Source organism: Spermophilus citellus (assembly GCF_964194105.1).
Source record: "Spermophilus citellus genome assembly, chromosome: 9".
NCBI lineage: Eukaryota > Metazoa > Chordata > Mammalia > Rodentia > Sciuridae > Spermophilus > Spermophilus citellus.
The window spans coordinates 138540059-138559709 of NC_138191.1; the positions used below are offsets into that span (position 1 = coordinate 138540059).

General features: G+C 62.4%; 2 protein-coding genes across 7 annotated transcripts in view; one reads left to right on the top strand and one right to left on the bottom strand.

Moving 5' to 3' along the window:
• Positions 1-1893: 1893 nt before the first annotated feature.
• FAAP20 (FA core complex associated protein 20) lies at positions 1894-9594 on the top strand. Its single transcript, XM_081307373.1, has 4 exons — positions 1894-2090; positions 2293-2431; positions 2538-2806; positions 5770-9594. The coding sequence occupies exons 1-4, from the start codon at positions 2026-2028 to the stop codon at positions 5840-5842; spliced, it is 546 nt and encodes a 181-aa protein (XP_081163499.1). The 5' UTR covers positions 1894-2025; the 3' UTR covers positions 5843-9594.
• Positions 9595-9646: 52 nt separating this feature from the next.
• PRKCZ (protein kinase C zeta) overlaps positions 9647-19651 on the bottom strand; it is a 93048-nt gene continuing 83043 nt past the window's right edge. For all 6 annotated transcript variants that reach the window (XM_081307354.1, XM_081307352.1, XM_081307355.1 and 3 more), the window contains 8 exons: positions 17526-17612; positions 16249-16384; positions 15970-16057; positions 14531-14650; positions 13933-14012; positions 13558-13647; positions 10064-10179; positions 9647-9873 (listed from right to left, as the gene is read on the bottom strand). In XM_081307354.1, the coding sequence (XP_081163480.1) occupies positions 9786-9873; positions 10064-10179; positions 13558-13647; positions 13933-14012; positions 14531-14650; positions 15970-16057; positions 16249-16384; positions 17526-17612 (805 nt within the window). In that variant the 3' untranslated portion in view covers positions 9647-9785. The remainder of the gene's footprint in view (positions 9874-10063; positions 10180-13557; positions 13648-13932; positions 14013-14530; positions 14651-15969; positions 16058-16248; positions 16385-17525; positions 17613-19651) is intronic.

The following is a 19651-nucleotide window of genomic DNA, read 5'->3' on the forward strand; positions in this document are numbered from 1 at the left end:
GGCGTGCCCCAGCGTCCACAGGCTAGAACCTGCCAGTGGTCAGCAGTCTAGATTCAGGGTTGGGGTGCAGCCTCTAATCCCCAACCCCAAAGGCCCCCAAACCAAGGGGCATCTGGGGAGGGGCTGGCCCTATTCCAGAGCTCCCATTTGAGCCACTCTTGGGGACAGAGACCCCAGCCTGGTCACCTCTGTTCACAGCAGTCTTTCAAACCTTCAGTGAACTGTCACTCCCTGTTCAAACCCTCCCACGGCTGACCAGTTCTCCAGCCCAGGGACTCTGCCACCCAGGTGACAGGCCACGCAGGCCTCAGGCCCTGTTCTGACATCCCCTCCCCCAAATAACCCCCCAGGCCTCCACCCTGTTGCCATTCCGGGCTCTCCTGCAGCACAATGGGAATGCAGGGTAATTCCAGGAGGCTCCTGTGCCCTCTGTCCCCTATCACGTCCCCACAAGTGGAAGTGGGGACCTGGGGGTGCCTTCCTTTGGGGGAAAAAAACCAAGTGGAGACAAAGCTTTGGAATGTGGTGGAGCGCCCCAGAGGCGGTGTGGAACCCACTGCCTTTGTAAGGACACCTGCTGCTGGCAGTCCCTTGACTGAGGCCGAGCCCTTGTACCTTCTCGGCCCTGCCTGAGACACAGGCTCCTAGCAGTGCTTTAGGTGGACACAGGACTTAACACATGGGCGGCCAGGCCGGCTGCACGTGTTGGACTCTCTGTTTCTTACAGCACTGCAGATGGAACCCAGGGCCTTGTGCAGGGTAGGCAATGTTCCCTACTAGGTCTGGCCCCTTGTTTGACCTTCTGAGTTGCCCACTGCGTCCTTTGCAGGACACTACGTGAACGTCCCCCTTGCTGCTTCCTGTACTGGAAAATCAGGCCAAGGGTGGCCCAGCCCCTGCACAGGGCTCCAGAGGCCCGGGGTGCACGTCCAGTGAGCAACCCTGGGAGGCGCATTCCAGAGGGACCCAGAACACCCCTGGGCCTGGAAGTGAGAGGGTACTGCCTGGGGTCAGGTCTTGTGACTGCATTTGAAGACTTGGTCACTTGAGAAAGTGACCTGAAAGCGGAGGCTCACACTCGCACCCCTCTTCTGCACCTGGGAGCTCCTTCATGGTCTGTGGAGAACCAGGCTGGGGGAGTCCTGCAAACCTGGCACCAGTGCACACCCCAGGACCGTGACTAGAGCCGCTCTCCTTCATGCTTTGCACCACTCCTTTCTCCGTGGCACCCAAGAAAGAGGTGCCTGTCACACGTGAGACCATGAGCCCCAGTGTGTCAGGTTCCCTTTGAGCAGTCTCCTGCCTGATGACTGGCCCACAGCGCCCCGTGTCTTCCTCAGAGCTAGATGGCCTCCTGTGGGCCCCAGCCCCTGCCTCCCCCGCGCTGCCCCTGGAGTGACCCCCACGATCAACGGCCCAGCAAACGGTTGCACAGGGGCGCCTGGGCGTCTGCTGCCACCACGTGGTGGACTGAGGGGGTGCAGGGAGGGGACGGGGGAGGCCTGGGGCTGCCACCGCCGGCACCGCCTCCCGCGCCCCGCGGGGTTGGCCGCCGGGACTTTACTTTCTTCCAGTGTAGGAGACGGAAGGGCCTCCCTCTTTTGTAAGGAGAGGCTCGTGGCAGAGGAGGGCCCCCGCGCCTTGTTTACTTATGGCGCCCTCCTGGAGGCAGGGGCTGCCGGGAGCGGTGGCCAGGTGGCAGGGCCAGGGCGGCCTGGCCGCTGGACGTGTTAAGGGAGCGGGACGCGGGTGGGACAAGCCCTTTGGCCGGCGTCCTGGGCAGCTGGCACCGCGGTCCGGGAAGGTGGCGCCCACCCGGGCTCCACGGCAGCTTGGCGGGGGCGACTCCGCTGGGTCCCCAAGGCTGGGCTCCAGGCGCCTGGGGCGGCGGCCTCCTCGCCGTCGCCCCCGTCGCTCCGCGGGGTCCGGCCGGGCGGGGTCGACCGCCTCGGGCCCGGGCGTGGTCAGGTCCGGGGCGGGGTCCGCGGCCCCAGCATCTCACTTCCGCCGGACGCACGCGGGCAGATGGAGGCGGCGCGGAGGAGGCCGTGCGGGAGGCTGAGCCGCCGGAGGCCGCGCTCGGGGGACGGGTGAGGTCAGGACGCGCGGGTGGACTGGGCCCCGGGGCGGCGAGCTGGCCACTCCTCCACTCTGCGACTCCGCTTCGCGGAGCCGCCTCGGGGCGCGGGCTTCCAGGCCCTCATCGCCGGCCGCAGTCCTTCCTCCCCAGCGCCTCCCCGGGCCCCTGCTTCCACCCACACTCCTCCCGGCTGACCTCCACTGTGCCCCCAGGCCTCCCGGCGGCGGCCCCTGGTTTCTCCTGGCGGGCAGCGAGAGCCAACCCTGGGCCTTGCTGCTGCGCATAGCGAGCTCGGATCAGGCCCTGGACGACGGCGACCTGCTGCCCCCCCTTCCCGCTTTCCCCAGCCAGGTGTGTGGCCGGAACCTACGGGGGTTCTCCATCAGAGCTGGGTGGGTTGTCCAGGCTCAGGAGGGCCCAGGTGCCACTGGGCATGGCCAACCACCTCGTTTTGCAGGAACCTGGGCCTGACCGCGAGCATACCTTGCCTCCTGAGACCTTCACCGTTGGACCCAAGGCCTTTTCTTGGACACCCTTTCCGTCGGCCCTGGGGGGCCTGGGCTGCTTCTCCTGGGCTGGGTGTCACCCAGAGTCCCCCACTGGGTCCCTGAAAGGACACCCTGAGCCTGATCCTTGCGGGACCCCCAGCGTCCAGGAGCAGCTGTCTGTGGAGGGGCCCCCAGCCCTGCAGAGCTGCCCCATGTGCCAGAAGGAGTTCAGTCCCGGGTGAGTCCTCCACCCATCCTGCAGGCCCAGGGACCCAATCCCTTTGTGAAAAACCACACCTGCTGAGAGGCTGAGAGGAGGCCTGGGCCCAGCTATCACCTTTCAAAGCCACATGCCACTGATGGAAGGTTTGCACAACCCAGTGACCCTGCAGGGCTCCCTGTGGCTCCTGCTGTGCAGGTCTGGGGTCTACCTGCTGTCCACCTTCTTGGGCTCTGTGTGCTGTGGGAGGAGTCCAGTGAACACTAACACTCTGCCCAGATGTTCCAGGTCACAGGGGACGTGCAGCATTCCTAGCCCAGAGGGGGCTTCTAGGATCAGCCAAGCTGTGGGCTGTTGGTCTCCTGGAGAAGCAGCCACATGAACACCTTCCAGGGCCAGTGGCCTTTTCAGAACAAAGGCTTTGCGTTTTCTGCCAGATGCAGTCTTTCAGGACTGTGTCTCAGACGTAAAAGGGGCTGGGGATGTCGCTCAGGAGTAGAGCACCCCTGGGTTCCTTCTCCAGTAACCAAAACAAACAGAAATTACTATATTTTTATGTCTTTTTTTGGTACTAGGGATGGCACCGGGGGGTGCTTAACCACTGAGCTACATTCCCAGCCCCTTTTATTTAATTTAAAAATAAAAATTTATTTATTTAAAAATAAAAACTTATTTATTTATTTATTTTAGCTGTCAATTAACTTTCATCTTTTAAAACATTTATTTATGTGTGGTGCTAAGAATCGAACCCAGTGCCTCACACATGCTAGGCAAGCGCTGCACTGCTGAGCCCCAGCCCTTTTTATTTTGAAACAGGGCCTTGCTAAGTTGTTTAGAGTTTTGCTAAAGCTGACGAAGGCCTTGAACTTGGGATCCTCCTGCCTCAGCCTCCCTTGTGGCTGGGATTACCGGCGGTGCCACTGGTCTGTGCCTCTTTCTTAAGTAAGGGGGTGGAACCTCTTCTTTTGCTAAGATGCAGTACATGAACTACCACTTTGTCCTGCGTCCTGCTGGACCAGCTGGTTACCTGTGGTCGTTGGCCCTGCTCTCTGATCTTATGGAGGGTGTCCAGCCATGAGCATGGGGTCAGGATGGTGGTGTTCGAAAACACTTCAGGCTGAACTAGAGCTCTGCGGGGCAGATGTCCAGGGTACCTGGCCTGGAATCCCCCGGACAGGATGACCCAGGTCTTCACAGGACTGTCTGGGGAAGGCATGTGGAGGAGGGACTGGTTCCAAGGACAGGCTGAAGCCCATGGTCCCCGAGGGGCTGAGGAGCTCCTGGGGACTTCAGGGTACTTCGACTGGGGGCTGCCAGTAGAGAGAACCACTGGTGGTTACCAGGACTAGGAGCAGAGAGGCGCTGTCTCGGGGGTCAGGTTCGGCAAGGGGACTTCCTGTTGTGGTCAGGGGCACTCAGCCTTTGGGCCTGGGTGTCCCCTTGTCATAAGAGGTAGTTGGTCATTCTGGTCTCCTCTCGCAGAGAGGTGCCTTTCTGGCCATCTACCTGGCACACACAGGCCGTGTCCTGGGAGGTCTGTAGGACAGGGAGCAGGCATCTGGTTGGCCAGCAGCATGTCTAGAGGGTCCTTAGGACTCACAGTTTCATGCGGCTCCTGGGCAGGCCAGCGCCAGCTGCCCAGATCCGAGAGCCAGCCTCGGGCGCGTGCCCAGGCCAGGTCCCGCTGAAGCCACCTCAGAGTCCTGCTCTGAGGGGAGCCATGGGAAGTGAAATGGAGGCTGTGATGGCCGCACAGATGGGTAGAGGAGCCACAGGGAGGGGCACAGAGCAGAGCCCAGGGGACCATGGTGCTCGCCGCCTGGAAGCGCCTGGTCTGAGGAGGGAGGCTGTGGCAGCCTGAGCCGGGTGGCAGGAGGCAAGGGGACACTCTGCTTACAGCCTGGTGGACTCTGGGCCATACAGGTGGACATCTAGTGTGTTGCTTCAGGGGGACACTGGCCATGTGGCTTCCAGGAAGACCTGGGCTCAAGTCTTGGTTGAAGCCACTGCTCAGTCCCTGGGCATGGTCCCCAGCAGCTCTATTGAGCACCTCTGCCGGGCCACCCTCTGGGAGTCACAGCTGGGACCCACCCACGGCCACGAGCTCCTCCTGACCTTCTCTCCCGGGGCTGCTGGTGGGGGTACTGAGCATGGAGCATGCCTGCTGGTCCGGGGGCCTCCCTGAGCTCTCCGGCTCTGGTGGGTTCCCTCCTGCTGCCCCTCCCTGGGGCCAGCGGAAGGCCCCGCCCAGCTGACAGTCCTGCCTGGGGCTGGCTTCTTCCACGGGAGAGAACATTCTCAGTCAGGCGCAGTGGCGCCCCCTGTAATCCCAGTGAGGCAGAAGGATCCTAAGTTCGAGGCCAGCCTCTGCAACTTAGCAAGGCCCTGAGCAACTTAAACCCTGTCTCAAATGATAAGAAAAGGGCTGGGGATGTGGCTCAGTGCTAAAGCACCCTGAGTTCAGTCCCTGGAACCAAAGAAAGGGACACAGATCCCAGGCCTGAGCTGGCCTCCGCTGTGTGAGGTTGGCGAGGTGCCCTGCAAGGGCTCCTGCCTTCCTGCTCAGGGGGCTGGCTCTTCCCTGACGGTGCTCCTGGAAGATCTGCCCCCCCCCACAGGCCTGACCTCCTGCTGTGGAAGACGGGGGGCAGGCTGCCCATCTCTGCTGCTGTCCACCTGTAGATGGGCTTTCGGGGTCAGCCCCATGATGAGTGCACTTTGTGGCCAGGCAGGCATTGAGTCCCCTGGGGCCGGGGCAGGAGTCCAGGGCCTTGTGGCCTCTGGCTGGAGGCAGTTCTCCGGCAGTGGGCAAGGTGCCTGAGGTTGATGTCCCTGCCTCTCATTCTGACTGGCCGTGAAGAAGGCCCCCGGGCTCCTCTCCAGCAGGACCTCTGGGGAGCACTGGGGAGGCGTGCAGGTGCCTGTCCTATGGCCAGTACTCTAGGCAGGGGCTGAGTGACCGTGTCTGTTCTCTCTCGCAGGCTGGCCCAGCTGGACGTGGACAGCCACCTTGCACAGTGCTTGGCAGAAAGCACGGATGATGTGGCATGGTAAACCACCGGTGTCCAGAGCAGAGCTGCGACGGGGGTCCTGGCTGGGCTGTCGTCACTGACCTTCCTCTCTGCTCCTGAACATGCACATTAAAACTGGGGTGGGGGCTCTCCCGCCTTGCGTGCTAAAGCTAGGACGCTGGCCTCCTCTGTTTCTGACGTGGGAGTCGGGCAGAGTCCTGACCACTGTGGAGAGTCCATGGCCCCGGCCCCAGGTGGGGAGGCTGTGCTTTCCCCAGAGCTGGACACCTCTGCCCACACCACCTGTGTGCACTCAGCTGGGCCTGCTCGGGGCAGCATGCCCTCCCCGCTGTGAAGCCTGACGGGCTGTGCCAGAGTGCCAGGCAGCTTGTCACTGCTGGGACCAAAGGACCTAAAAGAACAACCTGGGGCAGGGAAAGCTTTTCCTTTGGCCGTGGTTCAGAGGCTTGGTCCATGTCCGCTCAGCCCCTTGCTCTGGCTTGAGGCCAGGCAGCGTGCCGTGGTGGAAGGGCATGGGGCAGGACCCCGCTCCGGAGAGGGCAGCCCGGAGGGAGAGGGGGAGAGCTGCAGGGGAGACACGCTGCCCGGGGCAGCCCCAGCTCCCACCAGGCAGCCCATTCTAACAGGGTGGACAGTCAGGCTGTAGCTCTGTCCAGCCACCTTACCCCCCTGGATGTTCCTGCATTAACACAGGAGCTTTGGAGGCCCCTCGCATCCAGACCAGAGCACAGCCACACTGTTAACCCCTGGTGTGCTCACCTGCACAGGCAGGTGTGGCGTCACCAAGGTGGCCGTCACAGCCTAGGCTTCACGGGTGAGGTCCTTGCCCTGGGTGTTAGGTGTGAGCAGGGGCCACGATGTCTCCAGGACAGAGAGCTCCCCGGAGGGCAGGAGAGGTGATGGCACCAGGGGCCCTACGGCCTCCTGGCTGAGGGTCAGTGGTTCCCCAAGCAGGGACAGGCGTGTTCCTGCCAGCCACCTTTGGTTTGGTTTGGTTTTTGATACCGTGGATCATATCAGGGTGCTCTACCACCGAGCCACACCCAGCCCTTTCTTTATTGTGAGACAGGGCCTCAGTGATTTGCCGAGTGGGCCTGGGGCTTGGGTCCTCAAGCCTCAGCCTCTGACTTGCTGGGGGCACAGGTGTGGCCACTGCACCGGCTTACCAGCGACATTCGTTCAGGGGATTGGGCCGCTTTCTCCTGGGGCCTGGCCCAGGGGTTCTGAGGAGCCGGGTTTGGGTGCTCAGCAAGGCACAGGGTCCGGTGGGACGAGCAGGACATGAAACCCGGGGTGACATCCAGAAATTAAATTTCCTTTAAAAAAATGGCTTTGAACAAGCTTTGAAGGCACCTGCAGGGAAGGGCCACTGTGTTGGCGTTCTGCAGAGCAAGCCTGGGAACCGTGCGTGGACTCACGGGAAGGTTGGGGTTGGCTCTTGTCCTCAGGCCAGGGCAGACAGTTGGGTCCAGACTCATGCCCCCAGAGCCGGGCAGGGAGCCCGAGGCACTGTCCTGAGTGGGAAGCCTCTGGCAGGAGCTGGGGTCCCAGGGCTGTGTCTGGCCAGGGGAGAGGGCATCCCAGCCCAGTAGAGGCACAGTGGCGTCCTCTCTGGTCCTCATCTGCTGGGCCCTCAGCGACTGGACTGGGAGGTGTGCAGGGCAGGAGACAGCCTTCTGGGCCTTCCTGCCAGGTGGACGGCCTCCAGGGCACAGCTTCCCAGAGTCCAGCCCTCCTCCACTGCCCTGCTGCCCTGTCCCAGTACCTGGTGGGGAGGGGCGGAGCCTGGGGTTCCAGGACTGGCACGTGCTGTGCCCTGGTCCAAACCCAGGGAAGGCCTCAGCTTGGCCCAGCCAAGACGCAGTGTGGACTGGGGGAGGGTGCAGCCGGGACAGTGCGGCCCACTGGCAGGATCACGAGGGTAAGGCCACGCGTGTGCGTGAGGGGACACAGGGCACCGGACCCTCCGCTCAGCGGGGCTGTGAACCAGAACTGCTCTAGGAAACAAAGTCCGCCTGAGGAGACAGCCCCACCCGCTTCCCAGAGGGGCCTCGCACACGGAGCAACCAGGAGACGAGCGCTTCGTTCAGTCTTTAATAGATGCACAGGAACACGACGCCGTGGCCGTGCGGGCAAGGACAGCGTCTGCAGCAGAGATGGCACGCGGGCTCTGCCCAGGCGTGCGGGACGCTTCACCATCACCAAGGCACCAGATGTCATGAACAATTTCCAAAAGCTGAGCTCGTGTCTGGACTGTTCGAAGGAGAGGCTCTTCCAAGCCAAGCTTCGATACCTCCCTCACTTTCTTTAATTCATAAAACAAGTTCCTACCTATAAACACGCCCGCTCCCGCGAGCTCAGTCTCACCGACACCTACCTGTCAGCAGCTGCACTGGCGCCTGGCACGTTGGGCAGTGTGGCAGTGTCGGGGTGGACACCCTGAACCAGGCAAGCCAGGGGCGAGGAGTTCCCAGAGGTGGCTGCCCCCGGACAGGTGGACTGCACGGCCCTCAGACCAGGGCTCGGGGGCCGCCGTACCCTGGAGGGGCCGAATCTCTCCGGCCTCTGTCCCTGGAGGGGGTCTCACTGGCTGAGGCTGGGAGTGCTACAGGACCACCTGGGAGCCCCAGCTGGGGTGGGGTCACCGAACGCACCGGGGCAGCCCTCCGCCTGCCTGTCCAGCACCTGGACCCAGTGTGAATCTGTGACCTGTTCAGTGCCAGCTGCTGCAGTGGCCTCAGGAACCGGAGTGTGTCAGGCGGGACTGGTCTACCCAGGTCTCTGCTGCACCTTACACTTTTTGTGATGGTTTCTAACATGACCTCCTTGGGAGGCCCCCGGGGTGAGACTGGCCTCCACACAGCCTTGTGGGGAGCCAGAGGGCTGTATGGCGGTGTCCCCCAGGCACGCCAGGATAGCTCTTGGGGCCCAGAGCCCCCTGGCCACTGCAGCCAGGCCTCCCACACACTGCCCAATGGCTGGGGGGGCTTAAGAGGTGGCTGGCCCACCGAGGGGCTAAGGACTTGGCTCACCTGTTTCTAGAAACCTGGGAAGCAGCCCTGACCTGGCCATGCAGCACTGCTGACCGTAAGGCCAGGGCCCTGAGAGTATCATGTGACTGATAATTTTCCAAAAACTCTGACACAGAACACAAGAATCCCGGAGGCACTGGTCAGCGTCTTCAGACACATTTTGTGCAGATTTCGTTTTCAGATTTTATTTTTCCTTTTTTTGGTCTACTGGTGCTTTGGTGAGCGACGTCTCAGCATCTCTGGGATCCCAATTTCCCCTCCGGGTCCGTGGAGCGGGCAGGTCAGCTCTGCCGCTCTGGCCAGGGCATCAGGACCAGCCCACTGCCGCGGCTGGTCATGCGCGTGGTGGGGGAATGCTTGTAAATGTCACGTCAGGAACTTACCGGGGTCTAGAAAACGTTCCCAATCGGCAAAGGTTCCTTGTGCAGTGTACCCCTGCAGGCACTTGGACCCCGTCCCCCACCCACATCCCGACTGCTCCCAAGCTCGGCTCCTCCTCACATCTGGGCTGCATCTGCAGGTGCCACTCGGAAAAAAGGCATCAGAGGGACGCTGGCCACCATCGGGACATTTTATTCCTCAGGACACAACACTAACTCCTGGAGGAGCACGTCAGTGCCTCGAGTCCTGCTTCTGTGGAAAAGGTGCACCTTCGAGACGGCGAGTCTCCGCCTGGGTGGCGCCGCGGTGGTCCACCACGCAGGTCCAAGAAGCCATTCCCCAGCACGAAGCCAGCCTCTCCAGGCCCAGATGCAAGAGGCTGCTCTGCCCAGAGGCGCCCGCCTGAGGGGATGTCTCCCTCCACAGTCTCGGGCCAGCGTCCCTCCCTGGCTGCCCAGAGCCTCGTGCCCAGCCTGGCATGCATATGCTGTGGTGAAGGATGAGGTCACGGGGTCATTCACAGGTATGTCCACGGCAGAGATGCACGAGGCCTCACACGGACTCCTCGGTGGACAGCAGAAGCGGGTTGATGTACTCGAAGCCTTCGAACTCAGACTGGTCGATCCTCTTTATGACATCCCTGGAGGCACAGAGAAGGGGTGGGTGGGGGGCCGGGTGCCTGCTCCCTTGGGTTCTGCTGAAACCCCCTTGCCAGACCCCTGGTAGAAAGGGAGGCCGGGAGGGAGCCTAACTGGAAGCAGCTGGTGTCCTGCACCTCAACTCTGCAGCCCAGGAGGGCGTCCCGACCCCTGGGCTGCCCCAGCACTTACTCATCATCTGGGGTCAGCTGCACGGGCTCGCTGGTGAACTGCGTGTCGAAATTGTCCAGGCCGTAGTCATCAGTGATCTGCGGCTGGAAGGGAGGCAGGGCCTGCTTCTTCTCTAGCTGGGGAAAACCAGGCGAGGAGCCTCCCATCAGTGCCGGCTCCACCCCCAGACTAGTCCTCGGCACTCGCTCAAACCACAGAGTGAAACAGGAGAAACCCTGCTTTTTGGTCTGCCTGGCAGTTGGATGCCGAACACCCCTTCTTCTTAAAACAAAACCTACAGCTGGGCGCAGTGTCACACGCCTGTGGTCCCAGCAGCTTTGGAGGCCGAGGCAAGAGGATTCCGAGTCAAAGTCAGCCTCAGCAAAAGTGAGGTGCTCAGCAACTCAGTGAGACCCTGACTCTAACAAAATACCAAACAGGGATGGAATCTGGCTCAGTGGCCAAGCACCCGAGTTTAATCCCTGGTACTCAAAAACAAAAAAACACACACGGAAAACATTCTCTCATCCATTCACTAACTCACCTAGGAGAAAATATCCAACAGCAGAAAAATCCAACTTGAGCTCAAAAACACTGGAGGCCCGGGCGAGGCCAGTCCCGGGTGGTGAGGCGCCCCACCCCAGGCAGAGACCTCCATGCTGGCCGGCCTGGCCTGAGAGCCACTGCCACCGAACTGGGGGACCGAGGCTGAAGTTTTCTTCCGCTACGTCTTAGAAGCACGGGTGCTGGAAACCCGGCTGGGCCCTGCCTGGGCTCCAGTCACAGTGACTCTGCTGAGAGGGCCCCTGGTCCCCAGGCGCAGCACTTACCCCTGGCCACAGTCAGTCAGGCTCTGCTAGCTGAGGTGTGGAGGGAGCCCCAGCCCTGCAGGACTCGGTCCCACAGTGTGGCCAGGTGGGGCAGGGGCCGTCCCTGGGTGGCCAGTGCTGCCACCAAGAGGGCGTGGGATGGGCTCGCCCGCAGGCTGGGGGAGGAGGCAGAGAGCGGCAGACACCAGACCCCACTGCTCTCCAACACTGCCAGCCAGCTTCCGCCACAGCCACAGGGACGTCCCCTCCCGGGCTCCTCTTCCTCAGACTCAGCCTTCCCTCCCTCCCTCTCCCCCCACGGACTCGCCCATTCACTCACCAATTCCCTCACCTGTTCATCCCTTCACTCACCGTCCACCAACTCATCCACTCACTCACTCTCTCACCCACTCACTAACTCGTTCAGCCATTCCCTCCCTTCTCACCCCCTCCAGCTCACCCACTCACACTCACGGGTGCCGCTCTCCTGGACAGGGCCAGGCTTGTCCCTACACACTGAGCTCCAGCTGTGAGAGGCCCCATCTCTCCTACATGGAGCTGCTACCTGACCAGTCCAGGAGGTCTGCCACGCTGGGTCAGCGCCCTTCCTTGCCAGGTGTGGAGGGGGACAGGGATTGAGAGGAGACAGACTCCAAGCTGGCCCTTTGAGGCACTGGACCCCCCCAGCTACTCCCAGAGCAGCTTGGGCCACACGGCAGATGACCTGGTCACTGTGGACCAGCTGTCACCACCGTCACCCATGGAAGAGCAGAGCAGTGCTAGTCAGATGGCTGTCCTGCACCGGGCATGGGTGTGGCTGATCCTGGCCAGGGTGGCAAGCCACAGTCACTCTGCAAGTGAACAAGCCCATCCCCCCACCTTGGCTGCTCCCCCCCCCCCCCCCCCCCGTCCCTGTCCTGGAGCCCAAGTCGGGAAGGAAAGCAGGATGCCAGAGAGAGATCTTTCTCATGTGAGGCTGGATGGCTGTTGGGAGGTGGCCGTCTTCTAGGGAGGGGCAGAGGAGGACAGGCTCCTGCAGATGTGCGCGTGGCCTGCGTGTGTCCCAGGCACAGCTGTGGGGACAGACTCTCCCTCCCCCAGGACCGCCCGTTTCTTTGTCAGTGAGTTTCCGTGTTTCATGATAAGGAAGTGTCAAAGGGGGCATTTCTTGAATTGTCTTCTCCATCTTAGGTCTGGCTGCTTGAAAGGGACTGAGATACACTACACGAGTCAGAACTGGAGCCGGGTGCTGGCCCTGCCCCGGCCTCTCTCTCCCTTTGAGAGTGGACACAGAGGCCAGCATTACATCCTTCTCTCTTGGCCACCCTGGCCTCCTCTCAAGTGATATTTGTTGAGCATCGGCTGGTGTGAGCCATCATCCCAGGCCACAAGGACAGAGCAGTGGACGAAGCAGATTCTGCCTCGGAGCCCCCAAGGCCCACAACCATGGGGGCAGGAAGGACACAGTAGGCCAGGCTGTGCTTTGCCACTGAGGGCCATGGGCCAGGGAGATCAGCCTGGGAACGCCATGCAGGCCGCGCCCTGCCTGAGAGGCCTGTGGCAGGAGCACGCCCTATCTGCTGAGGGACTCGTGGGGCCCGAGAGGCACAGGAGGAAGGACGGGGGCAGGCGGGAGGTCCCTGGACAGAAGCTAGGCTGGGTCCAGGATGTGGGGTGGGGAGGGGGGATGTGGGCAGAGGGCCAGGTGGGTCCTCTGTGCCGCTGAGCCCCTGGCGTGACTGGGCATGTGTCTGTGTGAACGCATGTCAAGATGCACCTCCACAGGGATGAAAAGGCTGATGGCTGATGTGGTGACAGACATGACCTGTAGGGGACAGCCACCTCCGGCCCTCGGGCTTCTAAGGAGCAGGTGTCCCTCTGGCCTGCAGGGCTGGCCCTGGATTTGGGTGATGCCTTGTTGGTGAAAGAACAGACTGTCAGGATGAGCCACCTACTCCTGGAGATGGAGCTGAGCTGGGTGGGGGCAGGAGGTGTCCGTGTGGGCCAGGGGCGGGGTCACCTGGGTGGGAAGTCAAGTCCAAACCCGTCTTTCCCTGGGACTGCAGAGCAGTGAAATCCAACAGAAAACAGCAGAGTTCTCTCCTGAAGTCTCCGCCCAGAGAGGAAGGACATGGGGCTCTGGCTCTGCCATGCACAGCTGCTGGGCTCCAGGAGGGGCCAGGGCCTGCCTGGTCCCCTGACCCGCTGCCTTCCCAGGGTCCCCAGGTGTGCAGGACAGCCCTCTGACTGGCTGTGTGGAAGGGAGCCCACTCTGACCACAGGGCCAGAGTGGACGTCGCTGCTGTGGCACAGAGACCAGGTGGGGCTGAGAAGCTGACGCTGGCCCTGAGCTTTGCTGCCTCCCCTTCATGGCTGTTCGCATCACGGAGACACACTGCGTCGGCTCCTCTCCAGTCCCAGGAACCAGCCAAACCCACACTTGAGTGTGGTGCCACTACCTGTCTGGTGACTAGTGGGGACAGACTGAGACCAGGCAGCTTTTGGAAACCGACTAGGACACCAAAGAAATTGCCCATAGATGGCTAGGAAGTGCCACTCATGAAGCTCACTGGCCGAGTTCTCTTTGTGTCCCCCTCACTCCTGGAGCCCTGGGGCCCCACTAAGGACCCCGAGGTGCGTGGCCCTCCCACACGGCCTGCCTGGAGGCCTGCTCGCGCCGGGATGTACAGCTCCCTGAGGCCTTACCAGGTCCCAGTCGATGCTGCGGAAGAAGGCGTGGGACTTGATGTCCGAAAAGCCAGTCTGTGGCCGGCAGCCGAGCCTCTCCTTGGGGTCCTGGGGTTAGGGTTCAAACAAGGGCCAGTCAGCCTCCCAAGACAGGCCCATGCTCAAGAGGAGACCCCGCCACCCGCAATGGAACTGCTCTGCGGAGCCCCGAGAGTCCCGAGTTTTACTGGAATTCTCTCCCAGACGGGCTGGGCTGCTCTCCCCTCTCCTCCTGGGCATGATGCCCACTCTGTTTTGTTAAGAATGAAGGCCCAACGAGGGCAGGGCTCCCACAGCCCAGGACCCAGAGCCCTCGACGGAGGCCCCTGGACAGGCGTGGGGCCAGGCGCGTACCTTGTTTAGGAATCCTTTCAAGACGTGGGAGGCTTTGACGGAGAGGAACCGGGGGATGCGGATTGGCTTCTCCAGGATAACTGCCAGGAGGGGGCAGGGAAGGGCCTTGCTGAGCCCGCTCTGCCCAGCACTTGCGGCCTAAGCCCACTTCTGAACAGGGCCTCTGGGTGCCCTGCCAGGCCCCCGTCCTACCCTGCAGGAGGGCTCCACAGGCTGCAAACCAACTGCTCCCCACACTCAGCCCTGTCTCAGGCGCACGGCAGCCTCAGCACACTGGCCAGCAGAGGGCGCCGAGGGACAGCCTGGCCCCTGGCCCTGCATTCCTGGCACAGTGGCCTTGACCAGGGCAGGTGTCAGGGCTTCCAGGTGACAACGGCCGGGGCACTGTCCAGGCCTCCAGGTGTGCCTGGCCTGGGCAGAAGGGGGTTTGGGCTAAGTCAGGGTTCTCTTTTCAGGTCACCCATGGTGACGTGAAGTGCCTCACCACCACATGGCCATTCCCTGACTCATATAGAGCCTGGGAGCCACGTGTGGGAACGAGGCTGGCCAGAGGGAGGGTGGCCAGGAGGAAGCCCGGGAGCAGCCTGGGCCCACGCACCTTGGAAAAGGTAGTCCTCTGTGTTCATGTCAGGGTTGTCAGTGATGATGTCGAAGGGGGAGCGCCCGGCCATCATCTCGAACATGAGGACACCCAGCGCCCACCAGTCCACGCTGAACCCTGGGAAGAGCCGTCTTTGGTTTGCTGGACAGGCTCAGCCAACACAAATGGGGATGCTTCCAAGCTGGCGCAGCCTCGACCGAGGGAGCCCGCATCCTCCTCGGCGGCTCCCGCCACCCACTGTCCTGGGCCTGTCTCCCTGGAGCTGCAGGACTGTTTGCAAGTTGAGCTGTCACCCTCGGCCCACACTGTGGCTCCCTGGTGGCCACCTGGGCCTTCAGTTCTGCTCAGGCGTCCTCGATACGCTGCCCACCTAGTCATCCTCCCTTTTCTGGGGGCTGAACCGAGGAGGGGTCTCACCACCGAGCGCGTCCCGTCCTTTTAACATTTTATTTTGAGACAGGACCTCACTCGGCTGCCCAGACTGGCTTGGAACTTACGATCCTCCTGCATCAGCCTCCTAGATCGCTGGGATCACAGGCATGGCCACCACTCCTGGCCAGTCTATTTCTTGTTTCTGCTTTTGTTTAACCGAGTTTGGAAAGCCCCCACGACAGCACAACGCTCCCGTGACCCCTGCTACATCCACTCTCCGGCCTCCTGACGTTCAGGTGGTCGGTCGGGTACTCTCTTAGCGCACGGGGAGCCTCGGATTCTGCCTAAGGACAGCAGCTGCCACCACAGTCCAGCTGGCCACCTGCCCTAACTAAGTCAAGACCCTGCCCACCATGTGCAGGGCCCAGCCCAGCCCGCTCGGGACTGTGTTTTAGTCCACTGCCTGTCTGGTCTTCCTGCTCTGGCCACTGAGCAGCTTCAGGGGCCCAGTTACTCCGAGGGCAGGGCCTGGCTGGCCTGCCGGCTCCAGCTGGTCTCCTGGCACAGGTGTGTCAGGGCAGTGGGCACACTGGTGTGCACACGCAGCACACCCTCCACACACAGGTGAACGTGGGTGCACATGACGTCCCGCGGCGCCTCCCACCCAGAGCAGGACGGGAGCAGAAGGTGCGTCTGCCTTCCCGGGGACACCTCTTCCCCTGCACCTGGGGTGGTGCCCACCGACGCAGGGCACCTGCCCTGACCCCTGCCTGTCCTTGCCTCCTCATCCTCTCCCTGCCCCAGCCTCGGGGCCCTTGTAAGGAAAGTCCTGGCAGGGCCCTCAAGGACCGGCTCTGGACACCAGGAGGTCTGCCAGGGCTGGCAGGCCAGGCAGGTGACGACCTTGCCAGGACACGCGGGGCGCGAGATGGCCAGCCGAGCCTCTCCCTGGTGGCCAGGCAGGCCTTGCCCTGGACCCTGGGGGCTGGCCCAGCTGCCCCGCCTCCCTCTCTGCTTGAGGGCAGAGGCCTGGCCACGTCTGCTCCTGCGTGGCACCCACTCACCGTACTCCTCTCCCCGCAGGATTTCCGGGGCGATGTAATTTGGGGTTCCGCAGAAGGTGCTGGTGGTGTCCCCAGGGCCCAGGCCTTCCTGTGGGGACAGATTCAAGGAGGGGACTGTACATGGACTATAGGTGGAAGGGCACCTTGGAGCCCCACCATCAAGCTGTATCCAGGTGGTGGGCATTTCTTGGGGCACCAAGGGCAGGGCAGGCCGAGGTGCTGTCCCCCTGGACCACAGGAGGGTGGGGGACCTGGTGCCAGGGCAGGGCAGCTGCTCACCTTGCACATGCCGTAGTCTGTCAGCTTGATGTGTCCATCAGCGTCCAGAAGCACATTGTCCAGCTTCAGGTCCCGGTAGATGATTCCTCTCTCATGCAAGAAGTTGAGAGCAATGCAGATCTCAGCAGCGTAGAACCTGGGGGGCACCTGCCGTCAGCAGCGGAGGGCGGCCCGTGCAGAGGTCCAGCCGGAGGCCGCACTGCCTGACCCAGCTCCTGGCCACTGGCTGCGTCTTCTGTGTGACGAGCCAATGAGTGGCCCCCAAGACCCAGAGGGCACCCAGCACCACTGGATGCAAGGGGAATGCAAGTCCAAGGCACACACAGGCCCCTCTGCCACTGGGTGGCCACAACGACAGCACAAAATGGCCAGAAATCGCCCGCAGCGAGTGTGGGGAAACTAACCCCATGCCCTCTGCGGTGCAGCCACTGTGCACAGCAGGAGGGGACGGCCCTTGAGCATGAAGACAGAACTCCACGTGACTGGGCACTTCCCCTCGGGTGTGGAGGCCCAGAGTCCAGAGCAAGGCCTCAGCACTGCACGCCAGCACAAAGCGGCTTTATTCCCAGCAACTGAAGTGCGGGGTGACCCAAGTCCAGGACATGTGAATGGAAGGAGGAGGCCAAGTCTGTCCACTGCGTGGCCTTTAGAAGGACATCCCGACCCAGTGGGAACAGAGCAGGATGAAGACACCATGCTGAGCCACGAGGGGACACAGACCAGCGCACCATGAGGAGCTCCTCTCAGAGGATGGAGGCGGGTGCCCACTGACTCAGGGGACGGAGCTGTGGCCTGGGAGGTGGTGGCAGGACGGCCACACAGCAGCGTGAAAGCACACAATGCCACCACACTCACGCTGGGAAGCGGGCCGTGCGCACACGCCACCACAGGCTCCACGTCCCCAGAGGGTCCTGGGGACTCAGAACTGCAGGGCGGGTGGGGGACGGAGGAGGAGAGCTGGTGGGGGAGGCTGCTGGGGGCCGCACTGCCCGAGGCTGGCAGAGGCCTGTGGGCAGACACCAGTGCCACGAGAAGGGGCAGGTGTCCCTCAGTCGTTTTCAAAGGACACGGAGACCGCTCTTCCTGGCACGCTCTGCCACTGGGCAGTCTAATGTTGGAGCCCATGGCTCCCAGGCGGGGCCTTGTGACATCAGGGCCGCCCACAAGACCTGGCTCCCGGAGGATGGCTGCCCCACAGCAGTGTCCACTCTGCCCTTCCTCCCAGCTCCTGCCGACTCCCGAGGAGGGTCCTCACGCCTGCCCCGCCCGGGACCCACCTGGCGTGTTCCTCCGGGAGCTTCCTCTGTCTCTGCATGTGGAACATGAGGTCCCCACCATTGACGTACTCTATGACCAGGAACAACCTGCGCAGGAGACAAGGGGCCGGGCTCACGTCCCTCGGCAGCACCTACGGCCTCACCTCGGGCAGAGCAGCTGAGAGCTGCCCGGGAGTGGCAGCCTCCGTGACGGCCACCGGTGTCTGGAAGTGGGGATGCCCTGCCACCAAGCTGCATCCCAGTCCTGTGCCGTTTTATTTGAGACGCCATCGCTCCAGTTGCCCAGGATGCCCAGGATCAAAGGTGTGAGGCCCCTGAGCCACAGGGATTGCAGGGGCCGGCCACGGTGCCTGCAGGAACTTGACCTTCAATAGCAGACAGAGCTGCCTTTTGGCTGCTGGCCTGTAGCCTTTCACGTCCAGCTCCTCCCAGGTGGCCCAAAGAGGAGGAAACCAGGGACTCAGGTGGCTCCTGGGACCAGCAGGGACAGCTCAGACTGAAGGCGGCTGAGGCCAGCTCTGTGCCTGGGCTGGTGGGTGTGGCTCTGGCTCTCCCAACATCTAAGATCAACCCGGGGGCAGACGCAGCTCAGGGCGCCAGGCAGAGGACGAGGACGAGGAAAGAGGGACCGGTAAGCAGCTGTATCCTCCTGATCTGCCCTCCAGGGGTTGAGGCCCGAGGCCTGCTAGGTGGGGACCGTGTGGAGAGGTGACCTCTGCCAGGCGTGGAGGCCTGGACAGGACGCAGGGAAGGGGAGGCAGAGCTGCAGGACCACCTGGAGCCGAGCTGGGTGAGGGACCTCGTGGGGACTCCATGGTCTGCTGCCTCGTCTGAAGGGATTCCTGGGAGGGAGGCCAGGAGCCACAGAGGGCCAGCAGGGGTGGTCTGGACCAGGGACACGGGCAGCAGGAAGGGGTGGGCACAGCTGACCAGACCTGCCAACCACCAGGAAAGACAGGAAAGGGTGGGACTCTGGGTTGTAGCCTGGCCTTCAGGACTCAGATGTTCCAGTGTGGGGACAACACAAAGTCCCAGAGAGGAGTGGCCACGATGCGTCTGAGATGCCACCAGCCCTCCAGGCCGACAGGTAGGAAGGACGGCTGGGGCCACTGAGGTGACCATGAGCTCAGGAACAGGACCTCAACTGCACAGGTCCCTCCAGTCTCCAAACCCCTGGCCAGAGACGGGCTTCCTTTTGCTGGGAAGACCTCGCCCGCACGTGGGCACGTGGTGAGACCACTCCAGGGAAACCAAACTCAAGCCCGGTTTTCAGACACGCCCTGCCGGGGCACAGGGTGGATCTGCGTCCTGGGCTGCCTGGGAGCCCAGGCTGTTGGCCCCAGGGCACCGGCTGCTCCCCTGGCCTGGGGTCTGGACAGCAAGGAGGGATGAGCAAGTCCACTTCTTCCTGCAGGGCTTGCACAGCCCTGGGCAGGCCCAGTGGGCACAGCCGAATACCCTTCCTGGCAGCCGTGCCCATCCTTCGCCTGCCCTGGGCTCCAGGAGAACAAGGCCCCGTGACCACGGAGACTGGAAACAACAGCTGCACATGCAGAAATCCGACGGGCGGAGCCGGGACAGGCAGTCTGTGTGGGGCTGGGCAGGCCTTCCTTCCTGCCTCTGAGGGATGCGCTAGGGACACCACCTGCCTTCACTGCCCCGGGCTTGCTGGTCCTCTGCCGCTTGCTATGAGAAGACGCAAACGGACACAGCCATAGCGCCACATGCACGGTCCTGCCTGGGGCCCAGGAACACCCCAGGACCCCGACCCCACCTGGAGGGAGCTCGAACCCCCCGTGGTGGCCCAGAGCAACCCCCACTCTTCAGTCACCCCTGGATCCCACCATGGCTGGCACCACGCCACGCTACATGCTCAGCTGTCACGCTGGATGGTCCAGAGAAGAACGGCACCCAACGCCCTCGGCGCAGCCCAGTGTCTGCACATCTGCCTACAGCTGCAGCAGGAAGGCCCGGGGCACGAAGCGGGAACAGCCAGGCGTCAGACGACTCACACCCCCAGCGCTTTCTAAAATTTCTTTTTAAAATTTATATATATTTTCAGTTGTTGATGGACCTTTATTTGATGTGTTTATTTCTATGTGGTGCTGAGAACTGGACCTAGTGCC

Excerpts from the sequence above, each read along its gene's own strand:
- FAAP20 (XM_081307373.1), top strand. The coding sequence starts at position 2,026 with ATGGAGGCGGCGCGGAGGAGGCCGTGCGGGAGGCTGAGCCGCCGGAGG. Across the intron at positions 2,432-2,537 it reads TTCCCGCTTTCCCCAGCCAG|GAACCTGGGCCTGACCGCGA; the intron begins GTGTGTGGCCGG and ends CTCGTTTTGCAG. Across the intron at positions 2,807-5,769 it reads CAGAAGGAGTTCAGTCCCGG|GCTGGCCCAGCTGGACGTGG; the intron begins GTGAGTCCTCCA and ends TCTCTCTCGCAG.